Here is a 27452-nt window from a genome sequence, read left to right on the forward strand (position 1 = left end):
TCTCAGCTGGAGCAGTTTATTAAGGCTTGTCCACATGACTAGAGTTCTTGTTTTTACCACCACCTCCTTCTCGACTAAGCATGGTAACCAGCTTGTGTCTGAATGCACCAGCTCCTCTTCCCTTGGGCCTACCACTCCTTTCACCTCCACTTGCAGTCTCCTGACCATCTAGAAGATGAGATGGACACTGTCTATCCGGAGAGGAGTCCACCTTTGCACTTGAGGTAAAATGGCCACTCATGCGCTTGAGTGTTTTAGGACTATCATAAATGGGTAATCGGTCATTATTGTTGCTGCCCTCAGGGGAGTCCCTGTAGCTGAAACCAAGGCATTCTGAGCCAGATGCATGCTGTTCCAGGTCGTGCACATTCTCGTAGAGATGGTCTGAGGGCTGGGCTCCTTGCTCTTGGGACTCCATCTCTGTCTTACCCCAAGGCTGAAACATGAGAGGAAAGTTCTTGCCAATGGAAGCGTAGATGATGGGTGGTTCAGGAGACTCAAGCTCTGGGGAAACAGAGTGGTTTTCGCTGGAGAGGTTAATTTCCATGCTCCCCTTTGGAAGGGGTTGCATTTCGTCCAAACTCTGTGTGCCAGAGGGCCATGACCATAGCCCAGCTTTCTGCATATTGTCGTGGGATTGAGAAACCCCAACTTTCTTATTGTCCTCCATAAGGATGGCCTTTTGATGCTCTATTGCAGCTGAGACAGCTTTGCATATTTCCGCAGCCTGTGAAGTATTAAAAGTGAAGACGCCCTCTCCTGAATCACAGCGGCGACCTGCCTCAAAAGAGAAGACACTCTGAGGAGAGAGAAGAAAAAGAAAACTTCAACAGTTATTCTTTTAGGGTAATTGCTAGCACTCAATCTGTCAATCGTTTATTTACTGGACTTAGTTGCTGCTTGACTCCACTCAACTCAGGGCATATGAAACCATAAAACCAAAATAACAAATATACAATAAAAATGGAACATTAAATAAGAGGGCAAATCTGGTCAGCAAAGCAAAACAAAATATCATACACCAGGTAAGGGGCTCCAATCACCTAGCCCAGAACCTAGAGAAAAACCAGGCCTTTAAAAGCCCTCTGAAATATATCAGGGCAGGAGCTATCTATATCTCATGAGGAACCTCATTCCAGAAGGAAGGTTCCAAAACACAGAAGGTATGCTTCCAGGGTCACTATAGATGGCACTGATCAAAGGAATCAGGACCCCAATGGATTAAATTAGCCAAGATGACACCAGAAGAAAAAGGCAATCCCTCAGATAACTTGACACTATGTCATATAAAGCTTTAGAGGTCATCATGATTTCCTTTGTTCAATTTTGCCAATAACTGCAAAGATTTTCAGGTGATGCTCAATCTCATCTCAAATCCATGAAAAGAGAACCATAAAATATCAGCTGCTGAAATCAGTATCTGTCTTATGTGGAATCAGATCATTGATTTTATCATATATTCAAAATAATCCCATTTCACACTTATGGGGGACATATATCTCAGATCCTCTTCCAGAGACCTGGGAGTTTGAAGGTTCTGCACAGTATTTTAGCTGCTCCTCGCACTTTACTCTTCTGGACAGAGAGTTCTGGGTTTGTTCCTGGGATCTAGTTCCAGTTGGAGCTACTCTCCCAGCTTAAGAGTCACAGCCCCTAGAGCTCCTACCGTCACTTTGGCCTTTACTTTCTATATCCTCTTCAGTTCCCTCTTCAGGCCCTGTACTTCTTCAGCTTCTCATACTTAATGATATTCCTGTCATTTGGTACAGCTACATCTATCATCACTGCTGTCTTCTGCTCCTTCTCTACTTCTAGGATGTCTAACTAGTCAGGACCTGATTGCCAATCTGGATCTCAAGAACTTGACCCTGACCTTCTGTGGAGTCCCCCATCTGGACTTGGGAGGGTCTAACTCATACGCTGCAGATGCTTTTGTACACAATGCCAGCTACTTGCTTGTGCTGTTCAGTATATGCTGTTCCTGCCTAGATCTCTCTCTCTCTCTCTCTCTCTCTCTCTCACACACACACACACACACACACACATTTGATGTCCTAATCTGGTCTACTTGAAGGACTGACAACTCTCTCATGTGGTACAAGAAGTGAGGAAATCCTCCATGTGTGATGTTCTTACTGTAAGTCTTTTCTGCCATAAACAAAGAGAGGACAAAGAAGCAGTTATGTACCTTTTCCTGGCCAAATCTTCGGAGGAAAGTATAAGGCCAGTTATATTGTATTTGTCCAGACTGCACATCCTTCAGGACCAGTTGCTCAGCTAAAGAGACCATCAGGTAGTTCCCTTTCAATTGACACCTTGCAGAAGCCTCTGTTGGAAATACACTCACTGGGAACTCGCAGACTGTTGGGAAAAAAATATTAGACATATTATTTATTTATCTAAGAATCTTTCTTAATCCTTTGCATAATCCTTCAATGGTGATTGCATTAGTATCATTTTTTTAAGAACCATGGATGTCTCAAGTTTTAAGCTTTCTCATTTTGTGGTGACTATTTGGGTTTGACAACCTGAACCAAATTTATTTATTTAGTTAAAGACTTGGTTTATGTACTGTCACATTAGACAGCTCACAGAATAACATTAAAAGCTGGTGGAAAATAAACAGGACATCCTTGAAGAACAAAGGAAAGCGATCAGCTCCAGAGACCAGGAAAAGCCTAACTGATAAAAATACTGACCTGGAAGACTTAAGTTTTAAACCCAGACTACAACTATGGATTCACTTTTAAAAGTAGAATTTGCGACACTATCTCCTGGGTGGAAGATATTCTGGATGCTTATGTTCTTGTTTTGTTCCATAATGATGCTTGCTGTTTGAGAATCTTTCTTAGCATTGACACAATGGGGAATCAGAAATGGACTAACAAACCAGAGTACTGGAACATGTTTCACAATGGTAAGCAGGCCCTTGACATGGGAAGATGGCACTCCTGTTAGCTTGGATGGGACCAGGACAAAAATTAATTTGGTTGAACTTAAGTAAAATTAAAAATATGTTAAATTAAATTAACCTATAATCTGATGGCAGCTTTGGGTGAAAAACTGTGATCAATAAGCATAGCTTTGGGGCCAAAGCTTCCATTGTTTTAGAGCAACCTCATCTATAGCAAGTTGTTAAGCTTGACTTTCTCCAGAGGGTTTTTCTTTGGTCAGCCCAAATGAGTGTTAACCCCTTGAATGCCCTGGCTGGCTATAGGTCCTTCATCCCAACCTTTGGGCCGGTATACGTACTTTCCTTCCAGGATGAGTAGATGGAATTCTCCTCCATTAGAGGTTGAGAGCTTGAGGTGCTTCCAACTGGACTGGACTGGGAAGGTCTTCTCTGCATGCACCAAAGCAAAAGGAAAGAAATGAGAGGGACCCTCAGATAATTCCAACAATGGAATTTTTTAAGAAGAGATTGGAAAACCATTTGTCTGAAATGGTATCCTGCCTTAGCAGCGGGTTGGAGTAGAAGAGCTGCAAGGTCCCTTCCAACTCTATTATTCCAATTATAAAAGCAAATGAATGGCCTCTTTATCACAACTTGACCACCTTTTATCACCATATCCAGCAACCCTTGCTGTAACTTATTATTTGATATGTTTACATCCCACCTTCCTCCAAAATTTCAAGATCCTCTCTCTGTTATTGTTTCCACCCACCAGCGAAATAAGTTGTCTGAGATCACTGAGATCAGTACTGATTTGAAACTGGTCTCCACGGTCCTAATGCAACCCTCTGACTATTCCAATGACTAGTCCATGGTTGGGACAACCATGACCTGGATGACTGAGAATTTCCATAAACACTCTACTTAGCTATACTGGATCTCTTAAGAGAACCTCTTAAGAGTTTTGGCAGCAGAGCTTCATTTTTAAAAATTGAGAAGTAAAATAAAAGAAGTAGATGAAGAGCATCCATTATTATAGCAGTCTCCTCCAAAAACTCTTCATGCAATGTTTCAAAAAGCTACTGAGAATGGAATCCTGAACTTTTAGGGTTGGAAAGTCATTCATCCAATCTTCCATGAATAATATAACAGCAATCTTGGGGGAGCAATGCCATAATGGCTTGTATGCTGCCAGCAGTTCCGCAGTTCGATTCTTACCAGATCAAGGTTGTCTTAGCCTTCCAACCTTCCAAGGTCAGTAAAATGAGGACCCAGATTGTTGGGGGCAATACGCTGACTCTGTAAATCGCTTAAAGAGGGCTGTAATGCACTGTGAAGCAGTATATAAGTGCCACTGCTATTGTATGGCTAACTTTGGGGCATGAGAAATCCTCTAATTCAGTTCAAGTAGATGCGAGTGAATGCTATTCAGTTACGTACTGTAGTGTACTGTATTGATCAATACCTGAAAAGCTAGTTGGCAGATGTATTCAATCCATTCGTTTGGTTGATCTGCTGCGAACAACCAGTTGCGTTCCAGCATGCACAAGTAGAAAGGCACTGTGTCCTTGGGGGAGCTCTGATCTTTAGCTCTTTCCACAGACACACAGTCCGAGAGGCGAATCACTTTACGTTCCCCTTTCCTCAGGGTTGCTTTTCCTGCTGCACCACCATCACGTGCTTCAAAGTACTCGAGACGGGCGACACCAAAGGAACTGTCAGCAAAAAGCTGGACCCATACTTTCCGCCAAGTCTTCTGTTGAATGGAGGCAAAGGAATGGGGGAATGAAGCAATCCAGGAAACAATCCAATTGCAGTCAAATATTTGCCACACACGAGGAAGAAATAAGAAAGTTAAGTTTTAAGTAGCTGCACAGAAACAGAAAAAAAGATAGGATTCTGCTGCTACTGAGCTACTCGGAGGAGTAGGAGCCAATGTATAGAATCACAAAAAGGCAAACATTTGTTTTTCATTAACCCATAGTCCCTTTGTGGCATTTATAATAAGCATAGAAAGTATTTGTACAATTGCCTCAGCTAGTATCAGGCCTAGGATTTAACGTCTTTGCTCCCTGAAATCATATATAAATGTAAATTTATTTCTTTTTAGAACAATTTTATTGGTAACATACAAAAAAATACAAAAATGTAGGAAAAACAGGGAAGGGAAAAGGGAAAGTGTGGAAAAGAGGGTGGGGAGGAGAAAAAAAAAGGCATTAACTTCCAACTCCATTTGGTGCAGTAGAATAGGATAATAATATCAAGCCACAACTTTTTACTTTAACATGATAGTTTGAAGTAGCCATTTCTTTAACAACAAATCCAACTGATCGGTAAAGCCCAAAATCAAAGTTTCGTTTTTTTCTACCTCAAGCACAAAGTCCAGGAAGCACTTTCCAGGTAGAAACAAAAGTATTCGGTTTTTTTCCCTTGATCAAAGCAGTCAACAGAAATGTAAATTTCTAATCCTTGTGGGATTCAAAAAAACTATAGACTTGATCGTGAGTAATGGTTTCAGGGCCCTCTGCTATTATTTATTGGACCAGCTCATCATCAGCCAGTGCCTGTCCCTTCCTTTTTGACATTGCATTTCATAGTCTGAGATCAGTGATTGAGCAAGTAAAATATAGTAATTTCCATTATGCAATTTGTTCAAAAAAAGTCAGAGGAAGGTGTGTGCACTGCTTTTCCTAAGTGGATTTGTCTCTAAAACATAAAATACCCCAGATTCAATAGTCAGCTTTTCCAGACAAAATTAAAATCTGTCTAAATCTTACGAAACTGCTGTCTATCAGCATCAACAATTCTTGGCCAATGTAACTGTTCTGAGCTATTTTCTATACCCACCCACCTAATTTTTGACGCAACAGTTTAGAATCAGAGGATCTGATTCTAAGAGAAGTATAGGCTAAATGTCTGGAAATGATGGAAATACTGTTGAGGAGATGGGAAGCAGCAGATTTAGGAAGGCTGATATAAATATTTGGAAGATGAGGATTTTCATCATACTCACCCACACCAATTGGTGCTCCTTCTGTAAAATTCCTCAATGAATAGCAGTTATCAAAGGGATACACTGAGTCAATCATTGTTAAGCTATGGGTTGTTTAACGATGTTTTGTTCTAGACAGAATAGTTATCATGCCAAACCAAAGCATCAACTCATATTAGTTTTAGTATACTGTATGAGCTGCTTACTTCTGCGGAGCATGAAATGAGAAAGCTGTTAGAAACAGCATCTCAGTTAGCTATAAATTTAGCCAATTTTGGGTTAAGCAACAAGGCTAGAAATCAGGAGATTGTGAGTTCTAGTCCTGTCTTAGGCGTGAAAACTGGCGGGTGACTTTGGGCCAGTAACTCTTTCTCAGCACAACTCACCTCACAGGGTTGTTGTGGAGAAAACAGGAGGAAGGATTATTAGTATGTATTATTTTAAAAACAATAAACATGAGATAAAAAAATGTTTAAAAAATCTCCCAGAACTCTAGGTAACCCAATATAGAATCTCTGCATCATTTTAAAAACAAGAGTTAGATATGTAACATATTTTTCCACTAGTAGTAAAGGAATAATACGGAGGCCTGAAGGCCTCAGCCATTAGAGTGGTAACGGGATATTTTAGCCTATATCAATTTCCATGAAGTCAAATTTTTAGAGTGGTTACAATAAAACAAGAAAGCAACTTCAACTTGGCATTTAATTTTGCTTGCCAGCAGCCATTTCTCAAACTTCAAAGTACAATCAGAGATTAACAAAAGAAGGTTGAACTCTAGTTCCCTAATGTGTCAGTTGTCACCAGTAACCAAAATTGCCAGTTAGAAAGTCTTCAGTTGGTCTCACCCTTCCAGATGGATTTTGGCTTCATTGGCAACCACCAGGCTTAATGAGATAACATCATTGACACCATGAAAATACTTTCAAGAAATGCTAGACTATTAAAAGCCTGGTTATGGCTCCTTTTCAATCTGGGGGTGTCAACTGAAATCTGCCCGCCCTGGCCTATAAGGCAAGTGACTGAAAATGAGAGAATCACTGAACCATTTTGATTTTGTACCGGTGATTTCCCCACCCAACACTGCCAAATTTTACTTTTGGGAAGACTTTGATTGTACTTGCTAATGCAGTTGGCAGCTGCAAAACCAGAGCTGAGAAGAGATAGGAAACTGAAGAGGGTGGGGAATAGAATGAAGGGATCCAAACCTCCCTCCATCCCAGCCTCAACATGGGCGTCTCAAATTTTAAAATGTCTGAGCTTTCCCAAGTCTCCCCTACTTGGGAGACTCGGTACAAAGACCCTGGTCTTGGGTTTCTCCATTCAAAGGCATACCCTGCAAAGTAATTTTGTCCATATTCCTTTCAGAATGATTGTTTCAGGCCAATTTACCACATATTGCCGACAGACACATTTATGCTACGCTCCTTAATGTATACAGCATTTAGTTTTATTTGTCATTTGATTTAATCATATCCAGAAATGACAGAATACAGAACTGTACACTCACAATTCAATGTAACATTAAAGCAAGAGAATGGAACATAAATACCGGATAATCATAGCTACTGCAGGCTCTGCCTTTTATATGACCAAGGCTAACACCTTAAGCCTTAACAATGGAAAGTATAAAGAAAAATTTCCTTTGACAAGACAAACAAAATCCACAAATCCATTCACCTCTACCTTCAAGATTCTGTAGAATCAGCTTTCCCATTACAAGTGAGATACCACATTTACCTTCCCAAATTTGGGGTGCTGAACATACAGGAAGCCATCTTTCATAGGGTGCTCCATAGGAGTCAGATCCAAGCTAACAACCCAGTAAAGTGTGCGACAGAGACTGTCAAGATGATGAGCTCTTGTGGCTGCCCAAGAGATGAGTCAGTAAGTATGATAGTGCAGGCAACTTCCTCTGCCTGCTAACTTCCCCTTTGGGGCCTGCAAGCACGCAGAAAGTTATAACGGGCAAAAAGTCCCAAGAGAGACAGACTGTCCCAGGAGACAGTCAACCCAACAACTTTTAGCAGGCAAGAACAGCTCTTCTGCAGCTGCAGCAGCTGCCACCCAAAACAGAGCTGTTAGAAAAAGCAACATGGCTGGATATAAGATGGGTGGGGTCAAGGCAAGGCATAAATAAAATTATACAAACTGTTTTTATAGCGACCAGAAACTTAGTAGTAGAACGTGAACTACATACTGAGACTCTGACTCCTCATTATGGTCAAATGCTGAGGAGCGAGGCAATGTTTGCCCAGCACAAGTGACAATCTCTGATGCAACCAATTATTGCAACAATGGCCTGCTGCCCTCAAGAAAGAGCATACTGAACAGCTTAAAAACAAACAAGTGTTAAAAAAAGGATGGAGCATGCATTTAAAGAATGTACAACCCCAGATACCAAGGTGATGTGATTGACCCAAATTAGCACAAAATGTTCACATAGAAGGCAATGTGGGAGATAGGACAACCAAGCCTAGCACTTCACCTTGAGATAGGATCAATATTTACAACAGAAGCACTAAGATCCCAAATGGAAAAAAAAGTCCTCCTCTGCAGCCTGTTTCCTACTTCTATTGGCGATAGTTGTTCCAGGAACTGCAATGGAATTATTTCAGAAAAGATGCTTTTCCAAGGAAGGAAAAAAGGAGAAAAAAAACCACAGCAACCTATGCCTAGCCAAAAGGCAGAGTCAGTCTAGAAGTCCATGGAGCTGTGTGCCAAATAGTCTTTGCGTCCAATGTTGCTGACTTGTTTGGTCTGCATGGCTTCCAGCTTGGGGCAGTCGGTGATACGATGACCCAGTCCCCCACAGAAAGCACAGCCTCTTTCTCCTAGAAGTGAAAATACTGCATCAGTTAAAAGTTCAGATCACTGAAAAGTGACTACCACGTGGGAGGAGTAGAAAGACTGCCCAAGCAGCTCTCAGCCACAAGTCATGCCTGTCTTATTATAGCTGTAATGTGACTTAAAAACCTCCCGCACTTTGTGAAAAATGCACCTGACTGGCATCTAATTTGCATGGCAGTTATTTCTTTCTTTTCTTCCTGAGGCCACTGAGCAGATAAATCCTTCCATTTCTTTGAATAGCAGATGACCATAATTCCAATAGGCTTTCACCTCATGCAGCCATGCTGAAGGTTGAACTAACTGTAAAACTATTCTGGTCTCCCAGGTCCTTCCTCTCATCCTATTCTTTGCCAACCAACTACTTACCTCCAATATCCAACATGGATTCATCTCCACAGTGCAACACTTGAAGCACGGGAGGCACCTTCTGCTTGGCCTCCAGCAGCAGCGCCTTCAAATCCATGAGTACCGATTCATCTGGGGACCAAGAGACAAGTCATGCGGACAAAGGCCAATTTCTCAGATATATAGCATAAATGCATTTCAATTACAGTGAACAAGGGACAATGCCTACACAATAGCAATAGCATTTAGACAACTATACCGCTTTATAGTGCTTTACAGCCCCCTCTAAGTGGTTTACAGAGTCAGCATATTGCCCCCCAACAATTTGGCTCCTCATTTTACCCACCTTGGAAGGATGGAAGGCTGAATCAACCTTCAGCCTGCTGGGATTTGAACTGCCAAATTGTAGGCAGCTGGCTGCAGCAGAAGTAGCTTGCAGTACTGCACTCTAACCACTGTGCCACGGAGGCTCTATATAAGGTATATGTATCTATATCTCTGTAAGGTATCTCTCTACCCAAGCCACCCACTGACCATATTCCAGTTCCCCAGAATATTCTTTGTTGTTAATGATTCATTAGGAAGCATGACTGGATGAGCCCAGCTGACAAAAATATAATTAGTTGAATTCATTCATCCTTCACCCTCTTAGTTCCTCTGGTTCCATTCATTGCAGCCCAGCTTTTATGTCAGTTTCTCAGTTCCTTACCGCAGGCTTTGTTGATGAATGTGGTGGCAATGCCAGTATTCCCTGAGCGGCCTGTACGCCCAATCCGATGAACTGGGGAGGGGAAAAAAAAACAGACACAAATACCATTTTTAGCTAAAAGAAATAGGATTTGACGATGCTTGCTCACCAAAGCAAAATATAGTAGCCATGAGAAATTAGTATAAAAGCAGACCATTCCACTTCCCCATCACGTCAATTTAAGCCTGTCCAGTGGGAAAAAAATCCTGGAAAGTAGTTCCCACTCCTCATGAATAATGTATGATATGACACACTTTACATGTGAATATATATAGTGACATTTTTTTCTTTTTATGACTGTAATCCCTTTTATAGCAGTGGCATCGTGGCAACTGAATGGAGTTGAGCGTTCACATATGCATACAGATGGTTACATATACCAACCAAAAGCCACATTCCAAATAAAATCAGGGCCAGACTGCCCATACTAAATTAATTGAACTCATAAGCCACAGTTTCGTTAGTTGTGGGCAAAATAAGATACATTTCTCACATACATTCAAATTCCCCTTCCTCTTACAAAAGAAGCAGCAAAAAAAAAAGGAGAAAATAGGAACGAGCAAGAATACTGGAAAGGAAAACGAAAGGGGGAAGAAAACTAGATCTTTTGTATGAAAACAAAAGAAAGTAGACAGAGAAGCCACAAGTGTCCAATAATTCAAAGCGATATCGCACACATGATACTGTCACTCAAATAATCTGTATTATGAAACCTGCAAGCGGGGGGGGGGGGGGCTTCAGTCATGAGTGACTCATGGTTTGACTACTGCAACACACTGCCTGTGGGGCTGGCCCTGAAGACCACCCAGAAGGTGGCTCAAAAAGCAGTGGCATGAACAGTAACGGGCATGCCCATGTAATACGTCAGCTCTGTGAACACCATAGGCTGCAGGTTTACTTCTGGGTGTGATTTAAAACACTGGTTGTTATTCATAAAGCCCTACATGGTATAAGTCATACATCCACCTGTATCCCATAACCGATAAACTGGAGGCTTTTTTTTTTTTTGACATGCTCCAGATTCCTTCAATTAAATCCGGTATAACCTATCAGAACCCCAGAAGCACATTTGCTGTGTAGCAGCACCTGCCTTTGGAGCAAAGTTTCCCCTGAGGCCCCCAATCTGGTATTGCTTAGAAGAGCCATGAAAACCTGGCTCTTCACTCAAGCCTTTGGCAAGGGAGAGTTAGACCCCTAGCTTCATCCCACTTGCCATCCTTTACCTTTAATCTTATCATTTTATTGAATTGATTGTCATTTCTTTGTTTGATTGATTTAAGCTGCATTGAGAGGCATTGAGAGTCAGGCAGCACATGAGGAATAAATTCTGATTATTCCAACAACCCAAGCCAGACCACAGGCAGTCCTCGACTTACAACCACTATGGAGCCCAACATTTCCACTGTTAAGTGAGACATTCGTTAAGTGAGTTTTGCCCCATATTACAGCCTTTCTTCCCAGAGCTGTTAAATGAAGTTCACTGCACTTGATCCCTTAGTAACCCGGTTGTCACGTGAGTCTTGACTTTGTTTGCCAGAAGGTCGCAAAAGGGGGAATCACATGACCTTGGGACACAGCCACGGTCATAAATATGAACCTGTTGCCAATCCTCTGAATTTTGATCACATGACCATGGGCTTTTGCTGCAAAGGTCTTAACTGTGAAAAAAAGGTCATAAGTCACTTTTCTCAGTGCCGTTGTAACTTTGAACGGCCACTAAATGAACTGTGGCAAGTCGTATACCCTCAAAACGATGCAGACGATGTCCCTTCACCCCTCTGCCTATGAGAAGCTCTGCTAGGTTCCAGAAAAAAGAATTCAAATTCACAAGCAACAGGGAGAAGCTTCGTTCCTTCCTAATCTTCGGGCATCCTCTCAGCAGCTGGTTTCTGTTGCTATTTGCATTTCCCAGGCATTCATTTGTTGGACCCCTGCCCAGCAACAAAGCTAAAAGATACAGTAGCAGGTGAAAAAAATCGATTAAGAGGGAAAGCTAGAAGGTGTCTCATATCCTATTTTAGCTGAACCCATTTTAGAACTCAGATACTGTATATATAAATAATTTCTGCAGCAGACCTGCAAGCCAAATTCTGCTGATTGATGGGTTTTTTTCACTCATTTTTTTAAATATTGCTTTTGTCACGGTGGATAAGTTCTGCAGACATTTAAGGATTCCAACACATGAACCCGGAAACCAAAACCCCCCCAGGAGTCCCTCTCTTTCATACCATAGTTTTCTATCTCTTCGGGCATGTCATAATTGATGACATGCTGGATGGCTGGGAAATCCAAGCCTTTGGAGGCAACATCTGTTGCAACAAGAACATCCTTTTTCCCATCCCGGAAAGCCTCAATAGCTTTTGTTCGCTCCTCTTGGTCTGTAAAATGAAGTAATGTGTTAAGGACAGCAGAAGGATCCCCCCAATATCCCTAATCCAGAAGCTTCCATTCTCTGTGAGCACGATTCACACTCTTGGAACAAGAGAGCCTTTATCTTCATGGACACTTTTATGAAACGATAAGAATAAACTGCTTTACTGGCCAAAGCTGGTTTAATAATTTGTTACAGGCAATATTGAAAATTCCCTAAAAGATCTGATAAAAGCTCCTGCTTGAATCTTCTTTTCTAGATCCTTTTCTAATCTTCACCATGCTTCATACCATGTGACTGCAATTCTGTGATATAAAAGAATGGCACTAGCACTTACATACCGCTTCATAGTGCTTTACAGCCCTCTCTAAGCGGTTCACAGAATCTGCATATTGCCCCTAACAATCTGGGCCCTCATTTTACCCACCTTGAAAGGATGGACGACTGAGTCAACCTAGAGCCTGGTGAGAATCGAACTGCTGAACTACTGGCAGCCGGCAGTCAGCAGAAGTAGTTTGCAGTACTGCACTCTAACCATTGTGCCACCACTACTCTCTAGCTGGCAGGAAGATACGTTTTTTAAAAAAATCTAATCTAACTATAGTGAAGTCAGAAAAAATTATCATATATCCAGTTTCTGCTCTTTCAGATTACTGCGTTTTATGTCTGGGACCATAGAAGTACTTTCATTCAAAACCAAAGGGTTTTACAGACCTTTTCCACCATGTATGGCCACAGCCTCTACACCTTTGAGTAGTAAATATTCATGAATTGCATCTACATCTGCTTTTTTTTCAGCAAAAATAAGAACCTGCCAAAGAAAAAGAAAAAGAAGTGATGATTATACTACAGTCCCTTAATCAAAGGGAGACCCTACTTCAGAAATAAGATAGAATATAATGACAGAACAGCCAAAGAATCAGATTGTTCTCATGCAAAATACTACTTCCTTTCCTTTGACAAGTGCAAAAAACTTTGGGAGTGGTGAGATCAGATCAAATCAGGGTAAGTCTGAACTTACAGGTGGTGGAGTCTTCTGTAGACATTCAAGTAGATATACCATCTTAGCTTCCTCTTTCACATATTCTACTTCCTAGACAGAACGAGAGAGACAAAGTGAAAGATACTACAGAGAAGTCAGCACAGGGCGGCTCATTAGGGCTCAACAAATTAGTACCTTTGATGTATTGGGTATAGATATGAAAAACCAAGGTTGAGATTATGCATGAATAAAAACTAAATAGGATATAATGAATTATATAATGAATTAATTATGTAAGAATGAATTAACAGAACATTTTGAGACCTCTCCTACCCAACGCCCACAAACTAAAGAACTCACAGGCAGCTCACTATAATTTGGACTCCCTACGCAGTATAGTTTGAGGTACAAACAGAGCCAGGCTAATGAAGTGCTCTAAACTGGTGACATACCTGTATGACATCCAAACTGGCAGCTCCTGCGCGTCCAACATTGATTGTGATAGGCTTCACAAGGGCACTTTTTGCAAAATTCTGAATCTTTTTAGGCATGGTAGCACTGAAGAGAAGGGTCTGTCGCTGTCCCTAAAAGAAAGAGAGAACCACACATGGCAAATAAGCAATGACGGACAATTTGCTCTGCTGATGCCACACTGTAAAAATTCTGCTTCCAGGCCTGGCCACAGGATATATTTTACAGTATTTGCAAGCCTGAATAAACGCAGACCAACATTTGTACTGAGCAAGCAATTTAGAACACTGAGAATGTCATCTTTCATTTCTGAAAATTAAGTTTGAAAAGACATAAAATAATACCTTGGAAAACCTCACATGTTAGAAAGGAGGCAATAGAGGAAAGAGAAAACAATAGGTGGCAGAATTACTAATAGCCAGAAAAAAAGGGGCTTAGCGGCCCATGTAACTTTTTGGCTATGAACTAAGATGAATTATCTCAAGAGGCTGGATATAAATTAAATTTTATCCTATGTTCTCATAGAAGCTGGCTCTTTCTGATAATTGAGAAAGATGAATTTGTATGATAAGTAGCTGTTCACAATATATTATTCAAACATCTGTGCTTCTACCTACTCAGTGCCTGATTTCTAAAAAGAGCACATGTACCAGATTGCCAATCTGCCTCGCAATCTTTCCAATTAGTCTAATGTTCTGTCAGGATTATATAAGTTATAAGACCAACAAATGGAGACATCCAACACATAAATAAGATCCTAACAGGTGCAGATTAAATCTTACCTCTACTACTAGCCTAAAGCTTTTATCTAGACCACAAAAACACCACAGTTGTCATTAGCCACACATCCAGTACCAGAAAAGGCTGAGAGGAAAATAATCCTTTCAGTGAACCTAGGGTTCATTAGGATCAGGTTTGGAGCAAAATCTGTCCTCCTTAGTACCTTGAAGTAGGAAAAGATGGTGCGGATATCTCCTTCAAAACCCATATCAATCATCCTGTCAGCTTCATCCAAAGCCAGGTAGCGGCAGACATCCAGACCGACCATCTTTTTCTGCAACAGATCCATCAGACGGCCTGGGGTTGCCACCATCATGTGTACACCACTGTGAGAACAGAAGGGTTAGAACACTGGAGGGCGCCTTGTACTAGAAACGACAACAATAGCATAGAAAAAAAAAATATTATTCCCTTGTGAAGCATCTGCATCTCACCACGGAAACCACATTTCATAAACGCGGTACCTACACAGACCTTGGCTACCGTTTATAGCTTCAGGGCCTCTAGGGGCCTTTCCTATTTTTACTACCGACAGGCAGCTCCTAAATTATGGGAACTATGCCACTGGAAGAGGGTCATTAAACAATGAAGTTTTCTTTCCTTCCCAGGGATATCATTCAAAATCCCTGCCAATAAGAGTGGGATAACCGGTAATTCTGTGCCACATAGGCTGCATAGTCCCTCTTTTCTCTTTTAAGCCATTCAGGTGAAACACAGCAAGCCAATGCAAGGGCAGGATGATACATGGGCATGGGCGTCCACGTGCATCACATCAACCCACTATTTTTTGCATGTAGAAATAACTGTGGTTTCCTCCCTTCAACAATGAAAATAAGAGGAGAGATTAATGTGGCTTTTGCTCTGGACTCCTAGCAAGCCAGTAATCAAATTTAGATATGTATGTAGGCAATATTGGTGAGGTATGAGATGCAGATCTTTTCAAAAGAGGAATTTCTGCAGCTGAAAAAGAACAGGCCCATCCTATTGACAAAAAAACCATAATCTTTTATACCGTGTAAGCAGAGGAAGAAAGTGATCAAGAAGCTAAATACTGCTATGCTTCCTTAACACCCAACACAAGAAAAATGTAGCCACTCTGCTTTAAGCAATGTTCTTCAAATGTCGCCCTTACTGCTTGATAGTCTCCATTTGTTCTTTCACAGACATGCCACCGATGCAGAGCGCACAGCGCAAGGCAGGCATCCCATCCTCGTGCAGCAGGCGGCAATAGTACTCCAGGATGCCATGGGTCTGTCGAGCCAGTTCCCGCTGTAGAAACAAAAACCTGATCAGCTAGGGACCGCTGTCACTAAGCCCATTTATTCTCCCCTTTCTCTTGGCCAAACCACTCCCCGGGCCAAACGCACGGGCGCAATGAAAGCCGGGTGACTTACAGAGGGGCAGATGATGAGCCCATATGGTCCTTCCCTTTTGGAAAATGGCAGCCTCTTTTCCTGCTCTAGGCAAAACATGATAACCGGGAGGGTGAACACAAGGGTCTTGCCGGAGCCAGTGAAGGCAATACCAATCATGTCTCTACCAGAAAGGCTGCGGAGGAAAACAAAGGAGCAGATGAAGCCCTTGCTGCAGCTGGAACAAACAGGGCGCCAAAAGCTGCTTTCAGGCGCACTAGCCAGGCAGGAGGAGAACTGAACTGCCACGCATGGCAGACTAGGAGAATACGGGTAATCCTCAATTTACGACCACAATTGAGCCCAACATTTCCGCTGCTAAGCGAGTCAGAGTTTTGCCCCATTTTACGACCTTTGTTGCCCCAGCTGTTAAGTGAATCATTGCAGTTGGTAAGTTAGTAAGCCGTCTGTCAAGTGACTTTGGCTTCCCCATTGGCTTTGCTTGTCAGAAGGTCACATAAGGGGGATCACATGACCCCGAGACACAGCAACGGCCACAAATATAAACCAGTTGCCAGTCATCTGAATTTTGATCATGTGACCATGGGGATGCTGAATTGGTCGTGTTTTCAGCACTGTTGTTAACTCTGAACAGTCACTCAATGTTGTAGATCGAGGACTACCTGTATGTTGAAAATTTACTGTTGTAAATCGAGGACTACCTGTATGTTGAAAAGTTGAGATCACTTGACTTTTAACCTCCAGATGCTGAAGGCCCCGTATAGATTCCTGTCAACCCTAAAGTCTGCCCTTTTCTGGTTTTTTTGATTACACAAATTTTTATTATAAACTAAGTCTGCCCTTGTCTGAATCCGGTGGAAGGCAAGAAATCTCAGAGTTTCTAGAGACCCGCAGGTTGCCTCCACTGCTTTATCTAATTAAGAAATTTATTTAAAATCATTTACAACTAGAAAGTATAAAGGAAACTGAAGAACTGACATTTTCAATATTTTATGTGTTAAGCTTATTTAGTTTACGAAATAAAAACTCCAGAGCATCTTAGTCTTAGTCTCTTTCTCTAATTTTGTCCACATTCTGCATGCTTTGATCCTTAATAAACAATTCCAAAATAATGTACAATTGACTCTTTTGCAGATCAACAATTCAGGGATTTTGTTGGACTTGATGCGATGTGTTATGGTGTTGGTGGTATCACCAATAACTTGTGACAGCAATAATTTTGACTGGTACACAAACTGTACTCTATCTAGAAAATGCCATATTTTGAATTAGCTTGGTGCATAAACTGTACCTTATCTAGAGAAAATTAAGCTTGCCTTAGGTTTAAATTGCCCTTGTTTCTTACAGACTATTTTAATATGTTTTACCATTAAAGACCGTTCAGAAAGTTCAGCTGATACAGAGTGTAACTTTTCAAATGCTGGGAAAGGGAGGAGGTGGCTGATGAAGAACCTATACACTGCAGGAATTATATTGCTTATTAATTTGGAGATCCAGTTTAAGATGTTGACAGTAGCCTTTGAAGACTTAGATTTCAGATCTGATTAAATATATGCACCTAAAGACACTAGATTATAGCAGGCAAACCCTGCTTTTCAAACCCTGCAATTCTGTATTATTCTAACTGCTTTTGATTTAATGCTTTCTTTTAAACTGCAGCAGCTTATTTATAATGGTTTGATGCAAGCCAATTCAAAATCTGGCATTAAGGCTTAGAGATGCTTGCAATGATAAATTTATTTAAATGATTTATATGGCCACCCATTCTGTGAGCATACAACAAAACCCATGAAAAACCAGGTGCCTAATTCATCATTTGGATTCATTCCTCTGTGTAATTTCCAGGCTCCAATCTTATTATCCCAAAGCCAACAATTTATCACTTTTGAGAAAACGAAGAGGGCCAAGCCCTGCCAGATTTTAAGGGGGCAGGATTGCAACAAATCACCTTGCAGCATCAAATTTCCCACATATTTATTGTTGTTAAAAACAGGTCTTAAGCAGAGACTTGACTTTGCCAATATCTGATAAAATGGACTCTGTCATCTAAACATCTCTGCCACAATAAAAACTACAAGATTTTAAAGTTCAGTTTCTTTATGGATTTACCATGGCAATGAGGGGAAAACAGAGAGCATAACTACTAAGAAAACTTCACATTCTTCGCAACACTCACATGGTAGGAATACCCTGTATCTGGATAGGAGTTGGCTGCAGGATCCCCTTCTTTTTCAAGCCTCGCAGAATTGCTGGAGGGAGAATTCGGTGACAGATTAGTAAACTGAGCTCAGTAAATCAGAAAACAGAGTTGTGTGCTTCCTGAAGGAGGATATTGAAGCAAGATAAGGTATTTTTCATGCTGATATTTAATAATGAGGCATTATCAAATCATTCCCACTTATCTTGTTGAATACGAATATAACATACATGTATAATTAGCTATTTCTAAAACATAGGTGAAAACAATGGTAGCAAACCAACCCCACCCAAAAAACCCACAACCTCATTCACAATAATTTAAAAAGTAATACAACATATGAATTTATTACTGAATTAGTTATAGCCTAGATTTGGGGAAATTGATCAAAGCATAAATTGAACTTATTATGAGGTGCTATATCCTGGCCACCTGATGGACCTTAAAGGAGAAGGTTAACTCCACTGTTTCCAGTTAGAAGGCAGGACTAAAACACCTCCATTCTATGGAGGTCGTCCATTCCACACAGTTGCTTACTGATTTCAATTACAAGAGCCACCAGTTCCACAACTTGATAATACTGCACAGCAAGGAATATTTAATTACAATTAACAAGCTAAAAAAAGAGATCATAAACTGCATGTCCAATGGCAAAGACCTTTTTCAGTAAATTATAAAATCTTTATGCCTAGACATTATTCCTCAGAACAAATCTGAAGGATTGGTTTGCTTAAAGAGGTAGAAAAGCCAGGTCTTAACTGCTCTTCTGAAACCTGGGAAGGAAGAAACAGATCAGATCTGTGTAACACCATAAACAATTCATTTTCTAAGCTTAGTCAAATAGCATTTTCAAACAGCCAAGTTCTAGAGCTGATTGGTTCAATCTGATTCGATAGGCAGGTGAATAAAAAACAGATAACGAGGTAGGTATGGAGCAGGTGTGTCAAACATATGGCCCATGGGTCGCATACAGCTGTGCAGACCATGCCCATCCCTGCTCCGCAAGGGCAAAAACAATCCCAATACGTCACGATACGGCCTACAATGCGATCAAGTTTGGCACCCCTGGTATAAAGGTGATAATCAGCACCCTGATACGTTTATACCAAGAAGCCAATTGGCAGCTAATGCAATTCCCAAAACACTAGGGTTACTTAAGCATAGTGGGAAATACATGTCACTGCCCTGGTGATCCATTTTACACCAGCTGTAGTTCCAAAGGCTTTTCAAGATCAACCTCATGTAGAGTGCATTATAGTGCAATAAGGCAAAAGGGGAAGTGACTAGGACATGAGTGATTCCAAGTAGGATTCCCCAGTCCAGAAATAGTTGCAATTGGCAGACAAGACAGAGCTGTACTGAATCTTTGAGTGAAAAATTGCCACTGATTCTTTGAGCGAAAGCTATAGCTAGGTGAATCCCCAAGTTGCAGACTACCTTTTGGATGGAGCAGAAGCCTGCTCTCCACCTCCCCCTTTCACTGGTGGAGTATGCTTTTCTGTAGCCATTGTCCGTCCAAATTAACGTAGGGTTCCTTTCCCTCGGCCTTCCAATGCTAGCCACCCTGCCTCAGCTTGCTGGGAAGACATGGCTCTTCCCTGGATCAGGTCATGAGATGAATGACTGATCTCCCAAACCCAGCAGGCTGGAACCCTTGATGATTTGGTCCTTCTAGGGTTCTCCAAGGGCATTCCTCTTGACAAATGGTCCATGTTAATCAAAACCAAGAGGAGGTGACCATAGGCAGTCCTCAACTTACAACAGTTCACTTAGTGGCCATTTGAAGTTACAACAGCAGTAAAAACTGACTCATGATCGTTTTTCACACTTATGACTGCTACAGTATCCCCATGATCATGTGATAAATTCAGACACTTGGAAACTGACTCATATTTATGACGGTTGTAGTGTCCCTGGGTCATGTGTTCACCTTTTCATGACCTTCGGACAAACAAAATCAATAGGTAAGCCAGATTCACTTAACAACCATGTTACTAACTTAACTGCAGTGATTCACTTTACAGCTGTGGCAAGAAGGGTTGTAAAATGGGGTAAGACAACGGTCTCACTTAGCAACAGAAATTTTAGGCTCAATTATGGTTGCAAGTCGAGGACTACCCGTGCTATGATTGTGACCTACAGAATTAAACTTGTCCTTCAAATAGTACATTTCTGAAACACAAATAGAAACCATTCTGGTAGGTAGTCGTACATATGATTGAATCCAAGGAATTGAGTTCTGGGTCATAATCACAATTCCTTATATCCTTGCAAAGGCCACAATAAAGTGCTTCCTGAATGGAAGTATTTCCCAATTTGCAGCGTGAATTCATCATACTCTTGAAACATAAATATTATTTTCACTGGTTGTTGTGCACACTCCCCCCTATACAACATCCAGCTAGAATGCTAGAGAGAGAATTTTCCCAAATCACCATCAACTCTAATTTATACAACGTAAGATGATCTGAACTGTGTTCTTCTTTGCTCTGTGAGAGGAAGCTCTGAATAGTGAACCACCCCAATAAGTATAGGTATGAATCTCTTGGTCCTCACACTTCTGATTAGGGTGATGATTAACTTTTCAAAGATTTCTGGGGCTGAAGCAGGTCAAATGGAAACGGCCAAAGTTGAAACAATGCTGAGAAACATGTAGTGATTCACCCTAACAGAGATGTGAAGGTATGCATTAGACAGGTTTATGGGAGCCAGGAAATGTCTTCATTTGGAATATAGAGTGTTTAATCAATCTGTTCCAATTTTAAAAGCCCTCTAAATCTATTTGCTTTGGGATCATGAACAATACCAAGAAAAGGCCAGTACAGTAAATCACTCATGCTGATGCACCTGCTCAATTATTTGAATGCTCAGCAGATGAGCCAGACAGACCAATATCCTTCAATGTAATTCTGATTTCCTAGATGTTGGTGATGGTAGAAATCTAATTATTAATTTGAGTTCCAAAGCATGTCTCCACTTGATCCAAGCATCAACTGTTGTCCAAAAATGGGATGGGCATTTGCCCATTTATTGTTCTCTGACATCAATTTTATGTTATTTTCTGTTATGGCTAGAATCATTTGACATCATTAAAATGCCTGCCTTGTAGATCCTGTTGACCCCAGCCACTGCTTTCTTAGCCATTTCCAAAATCAAAAAAAAAAAACAAACCCTAGAAGTGTTCTCCGATGGCATCTGCTTTTTTTCCTATTTACTTGAAAGTAGATACTTTATATTTTTAATCTCTACCAGCACCGTGTCAGTGAACTCGCCAAACAACTTCTTGCTCTTGACGGGCTTTAATGTCACATTTGCCCTCGACTGGCAGTCAACTTGCCAATGCCTGACCTACAACCCTAGATGAGCAGTCCCCCATGGTGCTATTGAGCAGTCCTCAAGTTACGATGACAACGGGAACCAGAAATTCCACTACTGAGGTCATAAAACATGATGTCGCATGACTATATTGCTTAGCAATCCTGGTTGCCAACATAACCCCAGGACCGTGCTGATCTTTAAGTGGGAAGTGATGGCAGTACCAGGTGAGGAGTGCTGCAAGAAGTAAGGATGCCACGGAATTCCTAGCATTTGAACACAGATTTTTAAATGATATGTGAGTTCAATTACCATAACTCTTGAAGCAATAGAGATATTTATCAATACTCTAACCTCCAAGGAACCTGCTCTTTTCAACACTGCCTGCCCTACGTTCTGTACTGTGCTCTGTGAGAATCTCATCCCCTCTTCTCTGGAAAGAGATGAGAGCTGCCACATGTTTATGCACGGATGGAGTAATGAAGTAACAAAGTTCCATTGTCTCTTGTGGAAATGTGTATAATTTATTGAGTCTATCATCTGCACCTCTGTAACTGTCTGGTTTGGTTCTGCAACCCAACAGGACAGACACAGACTTCAGAGGATGATTAGGACTGCAGAAAAAACAATTACTAATAACCTGCCTTCAGTTGAGGACCTCTATACTGCACAAGTCAAAAAGAAGGCTATGAAAATATTTACAGACCCGTCACATCCCGGACATAAACTGTTTCAACTCCTTCCCTCAAAATGACGCTATAGAGCACTGCACAGAACAACTAGACACAAGGACAGTTTTTTCCCCAAAGCCATCACTCTACTAAACAAATAATTCCCTCAACACTGTTCAACTATTACAAAGTCTGCACTACTATTACTGTTAATCTTCTTATCACTCCTTATCACCCATCCTCTCCCACTTGTGATTGTAGGACTGTAACTTTGTCACTTTATCCTTACGATTTATATTGACTGTTTCCTAGTATGATCTGATTGCTTATTGGAACCTTTGACTATCATTAAGTGTCGTACTTTATAATTCTTGACTCTTAACGAATGTATCTTTTATGTATACTGAAAGTATTTACACCAAATCAAATTCCTTGTGTGTCCAATCACACTTGGCCAATAAAGTACTCTGTTCTGTTCTGTTCTATTCTGTTCTATTAGCTGTGGAAGGAAGTGCCTTGTGATTAAATAAACACCTTAGCTCAAATATATTGACTGACTGCTGGGGAAGCCTTATATAACAGAAATATAATTTATTTGGGAAAATATAAAAGGTCTGGAACATTTTGCAAATTAAGATAACTGAGTCTTGATCCAAAGATTGTACATGTTTGAAGGCTTTACCACATTACAGAACTGCTAATTTATTTGTTTTTCTAAGTAAAGCAAGTATATATGCCTCACAATCTGAACACTCAAATCAAATTTGAAACCAATAGCCTGGATACTTACCAGCTGGGAACTTCATCTCTTTGAAACTTTTGAGAGGAGGTGGAATTCCTTCCCCTTCCACAAGGATATGGTATTTTTTACGGACACGGTCATGCCTTGCTTCTGACATAGTTAGGATATACCGGGGAGCCTTCCAGCTGGTGCAGAAATACAGAAAAACGTTGTTCATTATGATTATTATTTCTGATTATACTGATTGTTTCATTTTAAAATTTCTGCCATGATGTTTTAAGCAGAAATTGTTAAACAGAGTGTCTGTTCTCCTAACAAGCGAACGTCAACTGCAAATTTCAGACGTTTCTTTGTAAACAACTGGACAGAAGATTTGATACAGAGCAAAACCACCTATTTTATATCCAACCTGCATGAACACCATGGCTATAATCTTAACCCTAACCCTAACCCACCTATCTATGTAAGTAGACAAAGGCACATGCAAAAGTTAATTATTTCAAGGGAGAATCTCAAGATAAGAGACACTTATGCACTTTAACACAAATAAATGTTATAGAGAAATGTTTGTCATATTTTGAAAAGGATCTTGTACAACCAGAGTACATCTACCTGGTTTTAATTGGATCGTCGTATGTGATGCCCTTTGCCATTTCCTTCACAGACATCAGAGCTATACAAGAAAAAGACAACAGTCAGCAGCCATGAAAAAATAATAGCAACCTATTGGAATATTGCCTTATCTCAGGCAATAGCAACAGAAGGCTAAAGTTCCTGGGAAGCACTCAGGATTTACAGTACATGTATGGAAAACCTTCTGCAATTGTTCTGCAATTTTGGCATGAATCTAGAACATATATGTTTCAGGCAGTGGAGTTTCAGAGTGATAAAAGGGAAAGTCAGCACAAGTTACAGTACATAGAAGCTAAACTGAAATAAGGGAATCAAAGGCACAGAAAATGGGGGTAGGCATAGCAGTGGAGACACAGGAAAGGAAGGTGAAGGAGGATCAAGTGAGAAGACCCACTAGACAAGGTGCATCAGCCTTGTCCTCCTGCAAGACCCCTCTAGGTGTGTCTCAGCCAAAACTTGGAATAACTAAGATGTTATGGGTTTCCAGAATGGGCCATCCAAACACCTGAGCCTTAACATACTTCTTCTACTCATGGGACATAATGCATGTTTTGTTACATGTTCAAAATTAACTGTTATTTCCCAGTTATCCCAATTTTGCCATTTTTTGTAACTTCAACACCATTTTACCAAGTACTAAAGCTATTTGAAAAAAAATATTTTTTTTGCTCTTTACCTCGTCCTTCTGCCACACTTTCCAGGATCTTTTCTTCTTCTTTAAGCTGTTTCTCTTTAGCTGACTCTTTACGTGCTGGGAAGAGTAACATATCAGATAGTTAGCCCAAAATCTTCTCTCTACTAATAAATCAAACCTAGTATGTTGATTGTTTACCTTCTGCCTTCTCTTTGAGGTGCTGGTGCTGATCCAAAAGGCTGATGTTAGACTGAGGGCCCAGGGGAATGTCATCTTCATCACCATGATAATCGCTGCCGCTGTCCCTTTGTTCCTCCTCCAGCGCCCCTTTGCGACGAATCTGCAGCAACTTTTGCAACTAGAGGCATAAAGTTGTGAGCTGAGAATTCCATTAGAGGCAGGTTTAACTACTATTGCCTTTGCAGACACAGATCTTGTATTTGTTAGAACCCTCTGAGATTTGTATCCTCAACTGTTTCTCAATGAAACTCACCTCGTCAATATGTATCTAACCTATTCAATTCTGCCTATTTCTAGGCTAATTTTAAATAGTCAGGTTTTATTTTTATTTTGCACAGCAAATATGAAAATTATTTTCAGATATTAAAAGAGTCGGAATCAAGGGGAATGAGAATCTAAGCTCATATAGTCATTTAGAGTACTGTATTCAAATTCTCACAAAGTGCAAAAATTATTCCAAGGTTCTTATACCATAGCGTTTTGGAGATGCGTTTTATAGAACTGGTTAACGTAGCTGGCGTATTTCCCCAAAATAAATCTGAATGTCCACAGAAAAGAAAATGAAAATAACCATATGATGTACAGTTGTGGGAACTAGATATGTCTAGTCTAATGAAGAGAAGGATTAAGAGCAACATAATAGCAGTCTTCCAATACTGGAGGAGCTGTCACAGAGAAGATCTATCTGTTCTCCAAAGCATCTGAGGGCAGGACCAGAAGTAACAGGTGAAAAATTATTAAGAGATATCCAACCTAAAATTAAGGAAATATTTCCTGACAGTAAAAATAACTTGCTCCAGAAGTTGTGGGTTCTCCTTCACTGGAAGTTTTCAAGAAGAGGTTGGACAACCAAATGTCTGCAATAGTATAGGGTCTCCTGCTCAAGCAGGGAGTTGGAACAGAAGACTTCCGAGGTCCCTCCCAACCCTGTTATTCTATGTATACAGTCAGAGAAGTTCCACTCTTGGTGAAAATCAAACATATACTTTACAATGAGAATTTCATAACTACACTAGTACTATGATAATCAGAGGCAGAATTATACCAAACCATCAGTGGTAGAGAACATGAATAGAATGTTACAGTTATCATGATTTAAATGACATCTAGATAATGATGCCACCTGACTCTAGGATTCTGGGTGGTTGTTAATTCTTAAACAGGCCACAATACTAAATTAGTATTTCTTTGGAACTATCAGGGTTTTTGTTATGAAACTGTCAGGGCTTTTGCCTACGTGGGATAATAGCAGCACCAAAATTATATTCAAAATAAATTACAAAAATGTTTAACACTATGCTGCAATTAATTCAAGCCTTGGTATTTATTGCTATAGGTGTATTTAGTGCAACCTCTCAAAACTGGGTGACATTAATATCTTGCACTACTATACTGTACACAGAATTGTTGCTGCCTTACAAAGCAGGTTCATTCAAAAGGCTAATTAAATACAGAATTGCAGTTCTGCAGATAGTACTTGGATCTTAGTTCTTGAAGTATATTCCCCATTAATTACTGTTCTTTATATCACCCAGTATGCTCTTTACTAACTAAACATTACGCTGACTGAGTCGTAGGAGACTTGCTCCAAGTATTCCTGAGCAACAATTCTCAATCACCAATCATTAAGCACAGCTTTAAGGTAGGGTGATTTGGAATTCAACATCAGATGAGTTACAGGCTTCCCATATCTGCTTTAGCTACTGAGCACAAAACAAAAAAGTTAGTGTTAAGTGAGCCACATTTAAGAATATTTTAATAATGTCAGTACTTACTACAGCTACTATAGATCTTATAAAAGTGACAAAATGAAGAACCTATTAGATCTACAGTATCACAGCCAGATTACATTTATCTGCATTTCCTGACTCCCTTTTCATTCATTTGTATCTGATTTTCATAGATGGCCTGGAAAAGTCCTTGCAGGGTTGTTGTTTTTTCCCCTTCAAGTTTAGCAGAAGTGGTTTACCACTGCATATTTCCTGAGGCAATTGACTATTGACTAGGCCAGGGTCACTTAGCTTTGTGCCTAAGGCAGGACCGGAACTCACAATCTCCTGGTTTCTAGCCTGATGTCTTAACCGCTACACCAAAGTGGCTCTCATTTACTGGCTTACTGCGCAACAGTTTATAAGATTATCCAAGGCAGGGATTTTCAATCTTTTGCATCTAAATCAAGATCAGCTATGCCCTTTTGGGCTAGGCAAAGCACTACAAAGCATTATGCAAAATGATTCTATCAACTCTCACCAGCCACTCTATCAAACACACTGGATCCCACCACAATAGAAACAAAAAAGCTACTTTTCTCAAAAGAAAATGGGTATGTTCACGGGCATTCTTCTAAATATATTTATCATTTTGTTAAAAGCTTAACTACAAGTGCCAGTGCCTTTTCTGATAAACCACCCAACGTATTTCTGAGTCTCACTCATTTCCCACAGACTCCAGTGGGGAACCACTGACCTAGGGGTCCCTTCTTCTGTTGTCCCAAAAACATACAACTAGCTGCGGAGAGCTAAAGATTGGGACCCACAGGGCAACCAGTAGAAAAGGGGAAGCAGAAACAAATGCGCCGACCCTAACTAAGAAGGCCCTAGATTGGGGTCTCCAAAGATTTGTGGACTTCAACTCCCAGAATTTTCCAGCCAGCTGGGAGTTGAAGTCTACAAGTCTTGCTAAGTTTGGAGTCCTCTGCGCCTAGAAAACCCTCGATAAATAAGGATGCATAGGATCGGGTCACAGGCCCCCAGCGAGGAGGCAGCAACAAGCGGTGTCCGCTAATGGCTCCCGCCGCCCCGTGCCAACCTGCCCCACGTTACCAGCTCCTGCTTGCGCTGCTTGAGGGGCACATAAGGCTGGTAGTCTTCGTCTGCGTCATCCTCCTCCTCCTCCTCGACCTCTCCTTTCACTCTTTCTTCTTTTTCGTCGTCGTCGTCGTATTCTTCTTCTTCTCCAGACAGGCCCGACGCTTCCGATTCTGGCTCGTGCTGCCTCTGAGACGGGTTACGAGAAAAGAGTCAATCGACCGGCATTTCCCCCAACCGTTCCCGGGATCTCGCCGGCCCGATGCGGCCTTACCTTCCTACTACTTCCGGTCTCCATGTTTTCAAACTACTCCGCTCTCTTGACCTTCCGCGCGTGGGGGCACGCACTCGTATCCAATGAGGGGGAAAGTTACCGTTGCTTAGCAACAGCAGCCGGGCCTACAATAA

At 40.9% G+C, this 27452-nt stretch overlaps 2 protein-coding genes across 2 annotated transcripts; both read right to left on the minus strand.

Moving 5' to 3' along the window:
* DOK3 (docking protein 3) lies at window positions 1-7756 on the minus strand. The gene is made up of 5 exons (XM_026726372.2): window positions 7626-7756; window positions 4359-4649; window positions 3253-3343; window positions 2189-2361; window positions 1-799 (listed from the first exon to the last, which is right to left on the minus strand). Exons 1-5 carry the CDS (start codon window positions 7680-7682, stop codon window positions 20-22), a joined length of 1392 nt encoding a protein of 463 aa, XP_026582157.1. The 5' UTR covers window positions 7683-7756; the 3' UTR covers window positions 1-19.
* Window positions 7314-27452, minus strand: DDX41 (DEAD-box helicase 41). The gene is made up of 17 exons (XM_026726363.2): window positions 27319-27452; window positions 27060-27233; window positions 24196-24355; window positions 24040-24114; window positions 23343-23403; window positions 22779-22915; window positions 17982-18054; window positions 15827-15980; window positions 15565-15701; window positions 14596-14758; window positions 13634-13765; window positions 13221-13292; window positions 12914-13010; window positions 12057-12206; window positions 9790-9861; window positions 9102-9212; window positions 7314-8719 (listed from the first exon to the last, which is right to left on the minus strand). The coding sequence occupies exons 1-17, from the start codon at window positions 27340-27342 to the stop codon at window positions 8583-8585; spliced, it is 1929 nt and encodes a 642-aa protein (XP_026582148.1). The 5' UTR covers window positions 27343-27452; the 3' UTR covers window positions 7314-8582.

Source organism: Pseudonaja textilis, chromosome 2 (assembly GCF_049901715.1).
Source record: "Pseudonaja textilis isolate UNSWEBS1 chromosome 2, rPseTex1.2, whole genome shotgun sequence".
Lineage (NCBI taxonomy): Eukaryota > Metazoa > Chordata > Lepidosauria > Squamata > Elapidae > Pseudonaja > Pseudonaja textilis.

Coding starts and splice junctions, on each gene's coding strand:
- DOK3 (XM_026726372.2), bottom strand. CDS start 7,682: ATGGAGCACCCTATGAAAGATGGCTTCCTGTATGTTCAGCACCCCAAA. Junction 4,650..7,625: donor AGCACCCCAAATTTGGGAAG/GTAAATGTGGTA, acceptor TCCATTCAACAG/AAGACTTGGCGGAAAGTATG. Junction 800..2,188: donor GAAGATTTGGCCAGGAAAAG/GTACATAACTGC, acceptor CTCTCTCCTCAG/AGTGTCTTCTCTTTTGAGGC.
- DDX41 (XM_026726363.2), bottom strand. CDS start 27,342: ATGGAGACCGGAAGTAGTAGGAAG. Junction 13,766..14,595: donor CCATCTTTTCCTACTTCAAG/GTACTAAGGAGG, acceptor TCTTTCTTTTAG/GGACAGCGACAGACCCTTCT. Junction 8,720..9,101: donor ATCCATGTTGGATATTGGAG/GTAAGTAGTTGG, acceptor TTTCACTTCTAG/GAGAAAGAGGCTGTGCTTTC.